This window comes from Cetorhinus maximus, chromosome 10 (genome assembly GCF_964194155.1).
Source record: "Cetorhinus maximus chromosome 10, sCetMax3.hap1.1, whole genome shotgun sequence".
Classification (NCBI taxonomy): Eukaryota; Metazoa; Chordata; class Chondrichthyes; order Lamniformes; family Cetorhinidae; genus Cetorhinus; species Cetorhinus maximus.
The window spans coordinates 61,467,437-61,481,735 of NC_135888.1; the positions used below are offsets into that span (position 1 = coordinate 61,467,437).

A 14,299-nucleotide genomic window follows, 5' to 3' on the forward strand; every position below is an offset into this window, starting at 1 on the left:
AAGGAGCTCAAAGAACAACATCTCATCTTTCTACTCGGCACTTTACAGCATCCTGATTTATCGTTGACTTTAATAATTTTATACCTTAATCACTGTACTCATTTCCCTTCAGATGGCAAGAGCTGGAAATGGAGGATGGCTTCACCAGAGCCACTGGGAGTGGAGGAGGTGTGGGCTGGTGCTTGTGATTGTGGTAATAGTAAAGATGCAATTTAAAGAGTGTTGATTCATACAAGCCATTATTAAAATTGAGTTTAATGCTCTGACTTAAAACAGTTCTCTCCACTTATTTTATACTGAACTTTCCAACCATTAGCTTTTGTTTCCACAGTGATGAGGTAAGGGAAAGGCCATTCTTTCATATCCAGGACCTGTGGTTAAATGTACCCCTGATATGTGGGATTAAAGTGTTGATTTTCATCAGGCTTTAAGTATTTTATATTAAATGAGTTCCTATAGTTCCCGTTGAGCTCCTCATGAAGATAGTCGCAGAACACGGAAGTGCCTAAAATTCAACTCAGCAGTATTTAAATAACAAACAAGATCTGGGGAATGGAATAATTTACGCTGGGTCTGAGGAATGTGGGAGCATATTCCAGTGAGCTTTATATTGCACGGCTATCTGGGAGTGTTCAGTCTTTGAGATGAGATGTTAAACCGAGGCCCTGTCTGCCCTCTCACATATACATTCGAGATCCCATGGTACTATTTTAAGAAAGAGCAGGGAAGCGATGCCCGGCGTTGTGGCCTCGATCAAAATCACAAAATCAGATTACCTGGTCATTATCATCACATTGCTGCTTGTGGGAGTTTGTGTGGCTGCCACATTTTCTGCCTAGCAACAGAAGTGTTTCAATGGCTGTCAAGCACTTTCAGGCATCCAGTTGTCATGATGGCGCTATAGGAATGCAAGTGCTTCTTTCTTTCGTCAATGGGACAGTGTGGACAGTGTAGCCTTACTCAGTATCTAGCCTGTGCTGTACCTGCCTTGGCAGTGTTTACCATGACACTGCAGAGACAGCCTTACTCAGTAACTAACATGCACTGTGCCTGCTCTGGGAGTGTTTGATAGTCCAGTTTAAAAGGTGCTTTATTCTGTATCTAATCCACGTTGTACTTTCCCTCGGAGTGTTTGATGGAGTAGTGTAGATGGAGTGGAACCCTGTATCTCACCATACAGTAACTGATTTGAAAGTACTGACACCGGGTGCCTGAAACAAAAGATGCTCCATTCACAGCACCAAAGCCCCATAGTCCGATGTGCACAAAAACAGTGAGAAAAATCTTTTTAAAATTTCATAAAATACTTTCCTTCAATTAAAGACTGAGGGAAGAAACCAAGCCCTTTATAAAACATTTTATTGTAAATGATTTCCCTTTCTCCTTGAGGTAATATTTTACAAAGCATAAAAATGAATGTAAGAAAAATGTACAAATTATAAACCACAATCAGATGCAATAACAAGTTTGCTGAAAGTGGACAGTTAATTGAAATTTGTAACAACCAGGTGCCATTTAACAGTCACGCATATTTAACATACTCCAGAAAGCCTAAAACATTCAATATTACACTGTCCATAACCCTCTCGTTTGAGTAACTATACTGAGACTAACAACATCAGGATTGAAATGTATACATAAAATTATTCATGTTTTTGGATCTTTACCAATTTTCGTCTCCCCTCCTCTGAGCACCTGTATCATATTACAACAGGTGTTTGCCACCCTGCTCATTCATTGCAAACATGGGGAGTGAATATTGTTGGGCCTATCAATCGTGAAGATCATCACAGTGAAGCCTGTTCTTGGTCCCCGGCCAAAGCCCACACACTTTCCAACAGATACAGTAGTTACTGGATAGCGATCGGAGGTAGAAGGCTGAGTTTTACCCTTTCCTAGCTCTGGAGATAGAGGTCAGTTGAACAGGAAAGAGTCTATTTTTTGCTAGTTTGCACTCTACCTGGCCATCCCTCAGTAGTAGCATGTGTTTGATCGCAGACTAACCCAACATCTCCAAGAGCTCCTGCTTGTTCGAGGCCCAATGTGATACAGCCTCGTGGGGATTGGCTCAGCAAATATTTAATTAAATTGGTATCTGAACTCCATCCAAACGACCATGGGAGGCCCTTAATTCAGTCCTGAGCAATTTAGCGCTCAAACTCAATCCCATCTGTGCTCTTATTTCTCTGATACTGATTTGTTCTGTTCGAATGTTGTGGGGCCTGGAGATTTGGAAAAGGGTCTGTTGCTTCATTGAAGCAGCATGTCAAGATTCATTAGCATTAGAAATTTAAGATTAATGGAAATGAATGGGTTCAAACTTTATACAGGGTCCTAAGACGCCACGATATACACCTATATTTCCCCAAACTTCAAGGCCCTTGTTGTGCTACTCTCTTTTTATCCCAGTTACAGAGTTAAAATACTGGAATATGATTGCTCATGAAACGTTTTCACATAAATAAACTACATAGCATCAAATGGATTTTTTTTTGTTGCAATTATTTAATTTTTACATTGATCCTTCATTCAGTGAATCTTCCCGTCACACCTCTGTCCCTTCCCTGGAGTACAGCAGACTGTTTGCATTGATGCTGTTGTAGAAGTGGTTGTTGAACTGGTTCAGCACTGAAGAATATCCGTAACGATTTGATGCTCCTGGATCAGACCACTCTGACCCAGACTGGCCCAAGATGTTACTGGAAGGTGAGTATGAGCTAAACCCCATCATATTCTGTCCCATCCTCTGGGGGGTGTCATTGACCAGTCCGAGAGAAGCTTGCCTCCCTCCTGTCGGATTGTTGTAGGTGGACATACTGGAAATGAAGTTGCTGAGACAAGGAGCAGAGATGGAGGGAGGAGATTTCTTTTCCGGGGAGGTTCCTGTCCTAATGGAGGAGTTGTCCAGGATTCCTGGACTTTGGGGTGCCTTGTGGTTGCCATCATCAGACTTCTCAGTGCCAATATTGCCGGTGGTGGAATTGAGATCTGACTTCCTCTTCCTCTTGCGCCGGAAGTTTCCATTGTCGAACATTTTTTCGCAATTGGGATCCAGCGTCCAGTAGTTTCCTTTCCCTGGAATATATAAGTTGTGGATGGGAAGGTAAAAAGAAAAACACATGTGAGAAAGCACAAGGCGGTGAACTGAGTCAGCTCATCGAGAAGTCTGGTAATCTATTTACAATTTGGAAAAGTCTCCTAGACTTGAACATCCCTGAACGTTGTCCTCACTGAGCGGCTCCACACTATTTTAACCCATTCAACTATGGCCAGTGTTCCTCAGAAATGTCTTCCCTTAACCTCTTTCTGCCCATGGCTTCACCATGCTAGGTTCATCAGGTTGTCTAAAGTTCTCGACATGCTTTTGCCAGGGCCTTAAACCTGAAGAACTCTTTGCTTCCTTCAGCTTTTCCTTTCCTCTTACAGCCTACTAAACTCAAGGCTTGATGTTACCTAACCTCCTGATTTAACCTGGTCTGCTACTCCTGCTCCCTCTCCAACCTTGGCTTTGCTCTGCACTGTGGGTCTTGGCCCTTCACCTCGGTCGCTTGATTAATATACGAGGTGAAATCTAGATAAGTTGAGAGCGCCGGCATTGGTGTGACACTGATGGGCGTGGTGCCATTTTAAATTACTGATGACTATTTCAGTCATGTATGTTCAGTAAACTCCGGCTCCTACACTCTCCCAGTTGTTGCTTCATTCCTAGAACTTAAATCAACATTTCAACGCCTGGCGGTCAGATATGCTAAATCATGAACTCAGAATGCGTGATCAATATTGCAATAATAAATCTATGAAGAATGTGTGTTTCAGTTGTAGCTTAGAGACAGAGACACAAGGCAATTTTAAAGTCAATTTACCTGGATCATCCTCATCTCTGGGGACTTTCTTAAAACAGTCATTGAGGGAAAGGTTGTGCCTGATGGAATTCTGCCACCCAGCTTTGCTCTTGTTGTAAAAGGGGAAGTTGTCAGCCACGTACTGATAGATTTGACTGAGGGTCAGTCTCTTGTCTGGTGCCCCGTGGATCGCCATTGCAATCAGAGCAGAGTAGGAGTAGGGCGGTCTCACTAGTTTCAGCAGTTCTTCCTGGTTTGGGATGGAAAGCCAGCCTAAGTCCGAGCCTCCCAAGCTGCTGCTGTTGGGGAGGAACTGTCTCGGCATCCCGTAGGACTGCGGGATAAAGGGGCTGCCATTGGATCCTGACAGGTATGACGAGGAGTTCATGGAAGGCCCGTTTAACCAGAGGTAGGGGTTGCCGGTTGCGCTGTAGTCCTCAATGTCATAGTTGGACGGCCTCTGTACGTTCTGCTGGTGGAAGAAGTTCTCACAGAAGATGTTCATCTCAGGCGGTTCTTGACCGATGCTGGGGAACTGAGGACTGCATCGAGGGGGCGATTGTGTCTGGAGATCAAACGAACTCATAATCTGCTCAGGTCAACCAGGGGCTGAATCACCTGTAGACTCTCTGGCAAAGCAACTGTCAAAGCACTTACACCTTGCACCTCATACTTATACGCCTGGGTTCTCAGGGTTCTATTACAAGCTCCGCCCCTGGCCCGCACTGATTGGTGCTGACATCACCTAGTCAAAATGTTGACGGTTTAATTTCTCTCTGAGTTTGATCAGTTACCAAGCTGATGTGTTACTTAGAGTGGGGGTGGGGAAAGAAAAGTATAGTGATTTATTTACACTGTCAACATGGACACAGTGCCTGAAGCATTCTATAATCAAGAATTGCTCAGCAAACTATTGCGCAAGACCCAGTTGAACCCATTCCAAACAAAAATCAAAAAGGAGAGAAAAGAGAGCTCAGCTTGAAATGAATTTGCTTTACCTGATTGTACTTATATTACTATTATATATATATATATATCTTGGTGCGACACAGCAAACTCAAGATTGGATAAAATTCTCTCCCCGTAGCCTTAGGATGGAATTCAAATTGTCTACCTGAACAAACTTTCTCTTCATTTTTTTCTCCATGATTAGCAAAGTGTTTTACCCTGGGCTGAATGTCAATAGATAGCGCAGTGTAATATAGGACAGGACTTTAACCGGGGGAATGAGGGAGAAATAAAACAAGCACCCGCAACAGACGAAATAACTCTAACCCTAACAAATGAAGGTACCAGTAATTATTGCAGGCTATATAACCCCAACCCTAACACTAGTTAATGCAACAGATTAGCCCTTACTACAGACTTTATAACCCTAACGCTAGTTAAAGCAGCACATTAACACTCATTACAGACCCTCATTATAACCCTCACAATAATCCTCATACTAATGATAGTTATCGCAATTTGTTACTACAGACTTTATAACCCTAATCCTACCCCAAACCTTTCCTTTGACTCATGTTGGTTTTCATTTACCTGTTCTCCCTGCCCCTCTCCCATGGGCACTGACTCTTGCTTGACCTCAGTGGCACTAGCTCGTCTACTTTCCTGCTACCTTTGCCCAAGCAGCTGTTTGACACTTGTGAGCCCAGGCAGCAATTGATGGCTTATTTGACCCTGGGAGTGGGGGGGAATGGCATGGTCATCACGGCTTAGCTTGGTCCCATACAAACACAGTTGGGATCCCTAAGCAGTGATTAGTATTTGGAATTAATATCTAATTATTCACCTCCCTGGCTCTGGAAATGTCTTTCACTTCAAAAAATAGGCAGAAATTCAAACACTGTTTGTAATGATAAGGAAATAAAATTATTAGGAATAGGATTTTTTGTCATACATCATCCCCATCCCCCCACCCCACAGGCGATGAATGTCACATGACCAGATGGCAGTTGAAGATTATTAATGTCTGGATTGACATAATTAATTTTCATTGACAATTTTACCTCAACATTCAGACAGCTGCCTGCCCCCATCACAGTATGGGAGCTGTTGAAGACAATGTTTAGCCTCATTAACTCTGCTCCTGGCAGTAAAATAGATAATTAGAATTAAAGGGAAGACTTGCCAAAAGGTGAAAGTTTCGCCCCACTCCTGCCGGAACGTTTAAGACATTGCTGAAGTCTTTCTCAATTCCCTGATGTCCCTCAGTTTCACTTAGCTTTGTTCTCTCAAGATGCTGCCTCTCCCTGCATGTCCACACTCTCTTGCCCCATGCGGCCACTGTTGCATATCCACAGACCATTAAATCACTGAAGGCTTTTGTGGTCAGTCCTGTTACTGTCCACAGCCTGTCAGCATAACCAAAGAAAAGACTTGCATTTCTATAGCGTCTTTCACAACCTCAAGCCACCAAAAGCACCTGATAGCAAATTAAGTGCTTTTCTGAAGTGTTGCAATGTTGGTAAATGGCAGCAAATTTATGCACAGCAAGCTCCCACAAACAGTGGTGTGATAATGAGCAGATAATAACGCTTTAGTGATGTTGATTGATGTTGATTAAGTATTTGTCAGGACACTGAGGTGAACTTCAAAACAGTGGCATGGAATATGTTATGTCCACCTGAGAGGACACATCAGGCCTCGGTTGAATGTCTCGGTCAAAAGACTTTTTCAAAATAGTGAACCAGAGTCCAACCAAATTCTGTGTAATATGTTGCCCTCTAGTGGCCTTCCTCTGCAACAACAGAATTATGTTCCATCACAAGACATGGCCCAGAAATTCATTCGTTTGGCAACTTTGGCACCCTGAGTTTTGGCCTTAACTCTGCAAGGTGGTGGGAGAAAGAGCATTTTCAGTACAAGCCACAAGAGTGCTGCCTGCCATCTCAGTGTAGCCAACAACATTGGTGGGCAGTGCACATTTGCAAATAAGGAGCCTTAACCCTGAGTCTCTCACTTGGTTTACCATGTTGCACCCAAGAAAGCCAGGCCAACGTGCAGGTGATAGTTAGGGGCTGCAAACAACAAGGTAGGGTTTTAAAATATGCTTTAAAATATTTACAGGACAGAAACAAGCCATTCAGCCCTACTGACCTATGCTGGTCTTTATGCTCAACACACACCTCATTCCATCCCTCTTCATCTAACCCCATCAACATATCCTTGTATTCATTCATGGGACTTGAGCATCGCTGGCTGGGCCAGCATTTATTGTCCATCCCTAATTGCCCGTGAGAAGTTGGTGGTGAGCTGCCTTCTTGAGCCACTGCAGTCTATGTGGTGTAGGCACACCCACAGTGCTGTTAGGGAGGGAGTTCCAGGATTTTGACCCAGCAACAGTGAAGGAACAGCCAAAAAATTTGCAAGTCACGATGGTGAATGAGTTGGATAGGAATTTGCAGTGGTGTGTTCTCATGCAGCTGCTGCCCTTGTCTTTCTAAATGGTAGCAGTCGTGGGTTTGGAAGATGCTGTCAAAGGAGCCTTGGTGAGTTCCTGCAGTGCATTTTGTAAATGGTGCACACTGCTGCTACTGTGCCTCGGTGGTGGAGGGAGTGAATGTTGAAGGTGATGGATGGGGTGCAATCAAGCAGGCTGCTTTGTCTTGGATGGTGTCGAGCTTCTTGAGTATTGTTGGAGCTGCACTCATCCAGGTAAGTGGAGAGTATTCCATCCTGACTTGTGCCTTGTAGATAGTGGACAGGCTTTGGGGAGTCAGGCGGTGAGTTACTCACCTGCAAAATTCCCAGCCTTGGACCTGTAGCAACAGTATTTATACAGCTGGTCCAGTTCTGTTTCTGGTCAATGGTAACGCCCAGGATGTTGATAATGGAGGATTCAGCAATGGCAATGCCATTGAATGTCAAGGGGAGATGGTTAGATTCTATCTTGTTTGAAATGGTCATTGCCTGGCACTTTTGTGGTGCAAATGCTACTTGCCACTCATCACCCCAAGCCTGAATGTTGTCCAGATCTTGCTGCATAATGGTGCTGAACATTGCGCAATCATCAGCAAACATCCCCACTTCTGACCTTATAATGGAGGGAAGGTCATTGATGAAGCAGCTGAAGATGGTTGGGCCTAGGACACAACCCTGAGTAACTCCTGCAGTGATGTCCTGAAGCTGAGATGACTGACCTCCAACAAATACAACCATCTTCCTTTGTGCTAGGTATGACTCCAACCAGTGGAGAGTTTTCCCCCTAATTCCCATTGACTCCAGTTTTGCTAGGGCTCCTTGATGCTACACTTGGTCAAATGCGGCCTTGATGTCAAGAGCAGTGACTCTCACCTCACCTCAGGAGTTCAGCTCTTTTGTCCATGTTCGAACCAAGGCTGTAATGAGGTCAGGAGCTGAGTGACCCTGGCGGAACCCAAACTGAGCATTTGGGATGACCTCAAGTTTATGGTGGGTAGAATGTGGGATACCAGCCAGGAATGCCTTGGAATAGTGAAGTTTAGAGGTAGCAAAGGTACCAAAAACAGCGCGAGAGGAGAGGTGACTGGGAGATTGAAAACAGCGCGAGAGGAGAGTCAGCCGGGAGATTGAAAACAGCGCGAGAGAAGAGTCAGTCGTGAGATTAAAAACAGCGCGAGAGGAGAGTCAGTTGGGAGATTAAAAACAGCGCGAGAGGAGAGGTGATTGGGAGATTAAAAACAGCACGAGAGGAGAGTCAGTCGGGAGATTGAAAACAGCACGAGAGGAGAGGTGATTGGGAGATTAAAAACAGCACGAGAGGAGAGGTGATTGGGAGATTGAAAACAGCGCGAGAGGAGAGGTGATTGGGAGATTGAAAACAGCACGAGAGGAGAGTCAGTCAGGAGATTGAAAACAGCGCGAGAGGAGAGGTGATTGGGAGATTAAAAACAGCGCGAGAGGAGAGGCAGTCGGGAGATTGAAAACAGCGCGAGAGGAGAGGTGATTGGGAGATTGAAAACAGCGCGAGAGGAGAGTCAGTCGGGAGATTGAAAACAGCGCGAGAGGAGAGGCAGTCGGGAGATTGAAAACAGTGCGAGAGGAGAGTCAGTCGGGAGATTGAAAACAGCGCGAGAGGAGAGGTGATTGGGAGATTGAAAACAGCGCGAGAGGAGAGTCAGTCGGGAGATTGAAAACAGCGCGAGAGGAGAGGCAGTTGGGAGATTGAAAACAGCGCGAGAGGAGAGGTGATTGGGAGATTGAAAACAGCGCGAGAGGAGAGGTGACTGGGAGATTGAAAACAGCGTGAGAGGAGAGGTGATTGGGAGATTAAAAACAGCGCGAGAGGAGAGGTGATTGGGAGATTAAAAACAGCGCGAGAGGAGAGGTGATTGGGAGATTGAAAATCAGTGCGAGAGCAGAGTCAGTCGAGGAGACTCAGTCGGGAGATTGAAAATAAAAGGAGGGGAAGCTGAAGAGGAGCGGCCAGCGTGTGAGTGGCCCAGTGAAGGAGTGGAGCTTTGAGGCTTTGGCTGGAGAGGCTTCGGCGAGCAGAGGCTGAGGACGAGCCAGTGAGGTAAGGCCGGATTAGTTCCTTTAATTAAATTGGGAGTAGGTAATGGAGGCAGCAGTTAGGGCAGTCGAGTGCTCCGAATGCAGCATGTGGGAAGTCTGGGATAGCACAAATGTCCCTGGTGACCACACCTGCAAAAGATGCATCCAGCTACAGCTCCTGACAAACCGAGTTAGGGAACTGGGGCTGGAGCTGGATGAACTTCGGATCATTCAGGAGGCAGAGGCAGTAATAGACAGGAGTTTCAGGGAGACAGTCACCCCTAAAAGTCAGGAGGCAGGTAGCTGGGTGACTGTCAGGCGAGGGAAGGGGAATAGACAGAAGGAGCAGAGCACCTCTGTGGCCGTTCCCATCAACAATAGGTATACCATTTTGGATACTGTTGGTGGGGACGACCTACCAGGAACAAGTTGTAGTGGTCCTGTCTCTGGCACCGAGGCTGGACCCTCAGCTCAGAAAGGAGGGAGGGAAAAGAGGAGAGCAGTAGTGATAGGGGATTCGATAGTTAGGGGGACAGATAAGAGGTTCTGTGGGAGAGATCGAGAGTCCCAGATTGTCTGTTGCCTCCCTGGTGCCAGGGTCCATGATATCTCGGATCAAGTTCTCAGTATTCTCAGGAGGGAGGGTGAGCAGCCAGGTGTCATGGTCCATGTAGGGACCAATGACGTGGATAGGAAGGAGGAGGAGGTCCTGCAAAGAGAGTTTAGGGAGTTAGGTGCAAAGTTGAAGGACAGGATCTCCAGGGTTGCGATCTCTGGAGTGCTACCCATGCCACATACTAGTGGGGCTAGAAATAGGAAGATAATGCAACTAAATACGTGGCTAAGGAGATGGTGCAGGAGGGAGGGCTTCATGTTTCTGGACAATTGGGCTCTTTTCCAGGGAAGGTGGGACCTGTTCCGACGGGACGGTTTGCACCTGAACTGGAGGGGGACTAACATCCTTGCGGGTAGGTTTGCTAGTGCTGCTCCGGGTGGTTTAAACTAGATATGCAGGGGGAGGGTAACCAGAGTGTTAGAGTAGATAGTGAGGTGGAGGAGGATAAAGGTCAAGCGAGGAATGCATGTATAGACAGAAATCAAAGGTTTGTACGGGATAGAAATGTTCTCAGGTGCATCTATTTCAATGCAAGGAGTATTGTCGGAAAGGCAGGTGAGCTTAGGGCGTGGATTGGCACGTGGGATTACAACATTATTGCTATTAGTGAGACTTGGTTGCAGGAGGGGCAGGACTGGCAGCTCAATGTTCCGGGGTTCCGTTGTTTCAGACGTGATAGAGGGGAGGGATGAAAGGGGGAGGAGTGGCATTACTAGTCAGGGAAAATATCACAGCTGTGCGTAAGCAGGTCAGCCCGGAGGGCTCGTCTACAGAGGCCATATGGGTGGAGCTGAGGAACGGGAAAGGTGTGACCACACTAATAGGGTTGTATCATAGACCGCTCAATAGTCAGAGAGAATTGGAGGAGCAAATCTGTAGAGAGATAGCAGACCGATGTAAGAAACAGAAAGTTGTGATAGTAGATTTTAACTTTCCACATATTGACTGGGACTCCCATACTGTAAAAGGGCTGGATGGCTTGGAGATTGTCAAATGTGTTCAGGAAAGTTTTCTAAATCAATATATAGAGGTACCAATGAGAGAGGATGCAATACTTGATCTCCTATTAGGGAACCAGGCAGGTAGGGTGAAAGAAGTATGTGTAGGCGAACATTTTGGGTCCAGTGAACACAATTTCATTAGTTTTAAGTTAATTATGGATAAGGATAGGTCTGGTCCTCGAGTTGAGATTCTAAATTGGAGAAAGGCCAATTTTGTGGAAATGAGAAAGGATCTAGGAAGAGTGGATTGGGATAAGTTGTTTTCTGGCAAGGATGTGTTCAGTAAGTGGAAGGCATTCAAAGGCGAAATTTTGAGAGTGCAGAGTTTGCATGTTCCTGTCAGGATTAAACGCAAAGTTAACAGGCCTAGGGAACCTTGGTTTTCAAGGGATATTGGCGATCTGGTTAAGAAGAAGAGAGAGGTGTATAGCAGGTATAGGCAACAAGGAGCAAATGAGGTACTTGTAGAGTATAGAAAATGTAAGAAAATACTAAAGAAGGAAATCAGGAAGGCAAAAAGAAGACATGAGGTTGCTTTGGCAGATAATGTAAAGGTAAACCCGAAGGGTTTCTACAAGTATATTAAAAGTAAAAGGATAGTAAGGGACACAATTGGTCCCCTTGAAGATCAAAGTGGAGCCTCACAAGATGGGGGAGATCTTAAACAGTTTTTTTGCATCAGTATTTACTCAGGAAACTGGCATAGTGTATAAGGAAGGAAGGGAAACAAGCAGTAGTGTCATGGAACATATAGAGATTAAAGAGGAGGAGGTGCTTACTGCCTTACAGCGAATAAAGGTAGATAAATCCCCGGGCCCGACATGATATTCCCTCGGACCTTGAGGGAGACTAGTGTAGAAATTGCGGGTGCCCTGGCAGAAATATTTAAAATGTCCTTAGCCACGGGTGAGGTGCCGGAGGATTGGAGGGTAGCTCATGTTGTTCTGTCGTTTAAAAAAGGCTCCAAAAGTAAACCAGGTAATTACAGGCCAGTGAGCCTGACATCAGTAATAGGTAAATTATTGGAAGGTGTTCTGAGAGATCGGATATACAATTATTTGGACAGCCAAGGGCTGATTAAGGATAGTCAGCATGGCTTTGTGCGTGGTAGGTCGTGTTTAACGAACCTTGTAGAGTTTTTCGAGGAGGTTACCAAGAAAGTAGATGAAGGAAAGACTGTGGATGTTGTCTACATGGACTTTAGTAAGGCCTTTGACAAGGTCCCTTATGGGAGGTTAGTTCAGATGGTTCAGACACTTGGTATCCATGGAGAGGTTGTAAACTGGATTCGAAATTGGCTGTGTGGGTAAAGACAGAGAGTGGTAGTGGATGATTGCTTCTCAGACTGGAGGCCTGTGACTAGTGGTGTGCCTCAGGGATCTGTGCTGGGACCATTGTTGTTTGTTGTCTATATCAATGATCTGGATGATAATGTGGTAAATTGGATCAGCAAGTTTGCTGATGACACTAAGATTGGAGGCGTTGTGGACAGCGAGGAAGTCTTTCAAAGCTTGCAGAGGGATCTGGACCAACTGGAAAAATGGGCCAGAAAATGGCAGATGGAATTTAATGCAGAAAAGTGTGAGGTGTTGCATTTTGGAAGGACAAACCAAGGTAGGACATACACAGTAAATGGTAGGGTACTGAGGAGTGCGGAGGAACAACATTGATCCACTTGTCACAGGCATCCAGTCATAAAAACACCCCTCGACCATCACCCTCTGCTTCCTGCCACTTAGCCAATTCTGGATCCAATTTACCAAATTGCTTTGGATCCCATGGGCTCTTACCTTCATTATCAGTCTCCCATGTGGGACCATATCAAAAGCCTTGCTGAAGTCCAAGTAGACTATGTCAAAAGCATTGCCCTCATCTGCACACCTGGTCACCTCTTCAAAAATTTCAATCAAATTGGTCAGGCATGACCTCCCCTTAACAAAACCATGCTGACTGCCCTTGATTAATCCCTGCATCTCCATGTGTAGATTAATTCTGTCCCTCAGAATTGCTTCTAATAGTTTCCCCATCACTGAGGTTAGACTTACTGGCCTGTAGTTCCCTGGTTTATCCCTTCCTCCCTTCTTGAATAACGGTACTACATTGGCTGTCCTCCAGTCCTCTGGCATCTCTCCTGTGGCCAGAGAGGTATTGAAAATTGTTGCCAGTGCCTCTGCTATCTCTGCCCTTGCCTCACTCAACAGCCTGGGATACATTTCATCTGGGCCTGGAGATTTATCTACTTTTAAGCCTGCCAGACCACTTAGAACCTCCTCCCTTTCTATGCTAATTTCTTTAATTACCTGACAATCCTTCTACCTGATTTCAAAACCCACATCGTCCCTCTCACTTGTGAACACCGACACAAAGTATTCAATTAGAACCCTACCTACCTTTTCCAACTCTACACACAAATTACCACTATGATCCTTAATGGGCCCTACTCTTTCCCTAGTTATCCTTTTACTCTTAATGTACTTGTAAAAAAAACTATGGATTTTCCTTTATTTTACCTGCCAATGATTTTTCATGTCCGTTTTTGCTCTCCTAATTTCCTTTTTAAGTTCCCCCCTACACATTCTATACTCCTCCAGGGCTTCTGTTGTTTTGAGCCCTTGGTATCTGCCATAAGCCTCCCTTTTTCTCTTCATCCAATCCTGTATATCCCTCGACACCCAGGGTTCCCTGGATTTGTCAGTCCCACCCTTTGTCTTTACTGGAATATGTTGGCCCTGTACTCTCCGTATTTCCTTCTTGAATGAGTCCCACTGCTCTGTCACAGATTTACCTATAAGTAGCTGCGCCCAGTCCACTCTGGCCAAATCATATCTGATCTTATTAAAATCGGCCTTCCCCCAATTTAGAACTCTGATTTCTGGCCCATCCTTGTCCTTTTCCATAACAGCCTTAAATCTAATGGAGTTATGATCACTATCTGCAAAATGTTCCCCCACTGATACCTCTACAACTTGCCCGGCTTCATTCCCTAAAATTAAGTCCAAGACCGCCCCCTCTCTTATAGGACCTTCTCCCTTCTTGAATAATTGACTTAAAAAGCTCTCCTGGATGCATTTTAAGAATTCTGCTCCCTCTAAACCTATCACATTATGACTAACCCAGTTAATGTTGGAGTAGTTGAAATCCCCCACTATTACTACCCTATTATTTTTATACTTTTTACACTTCTCTGAAATTTGCCTACATATCTGCTCTTCTATTTCTCTCTGACAGTTTGGGAGCCTATAGTACACTCCCAGCAATGTGATTGCTCCTTTTTTGTTTTTAAGTTCTACCCATATGGCTTCATTTGAGGAGCCTTCTAAGATGTCATCCCTCCTTACTGCTGTAATTGATTCCTAGATCAATAT

General features: G+C 45.0%; 1 protein-coding gene across 1 annotated transcript; it reads right to left on the reverse strand.

The window, feature by feature from the left end:
* Nucleotides 1-1,481: 1,481 nt before the first annotated feature.
* Nucleotides 1,482-4,468, reverse strand: LOC144685237 (forkhead box protein I1-ema-like). The gene is made up of 2 exons (XM_078549671.1): nt 3,864-4,468; nt 1,482-3,075 (listed from the first exon to the last, which is right to left on the reverse strand). Exons 1-2 carry the CDS (start codon nt 4,426-4,428, stop codon nt 2,546-2,548), a joined length of 1,095 nt encoding a protein of 364 aa, XP_078405797.1. The 5' UTR covers nt 4,429-4,468; the 3' UTR covers nt 1,482-2,545.
* Nucleotides 4,469-14,299: the final 9,831 nt, after the last annotated feature.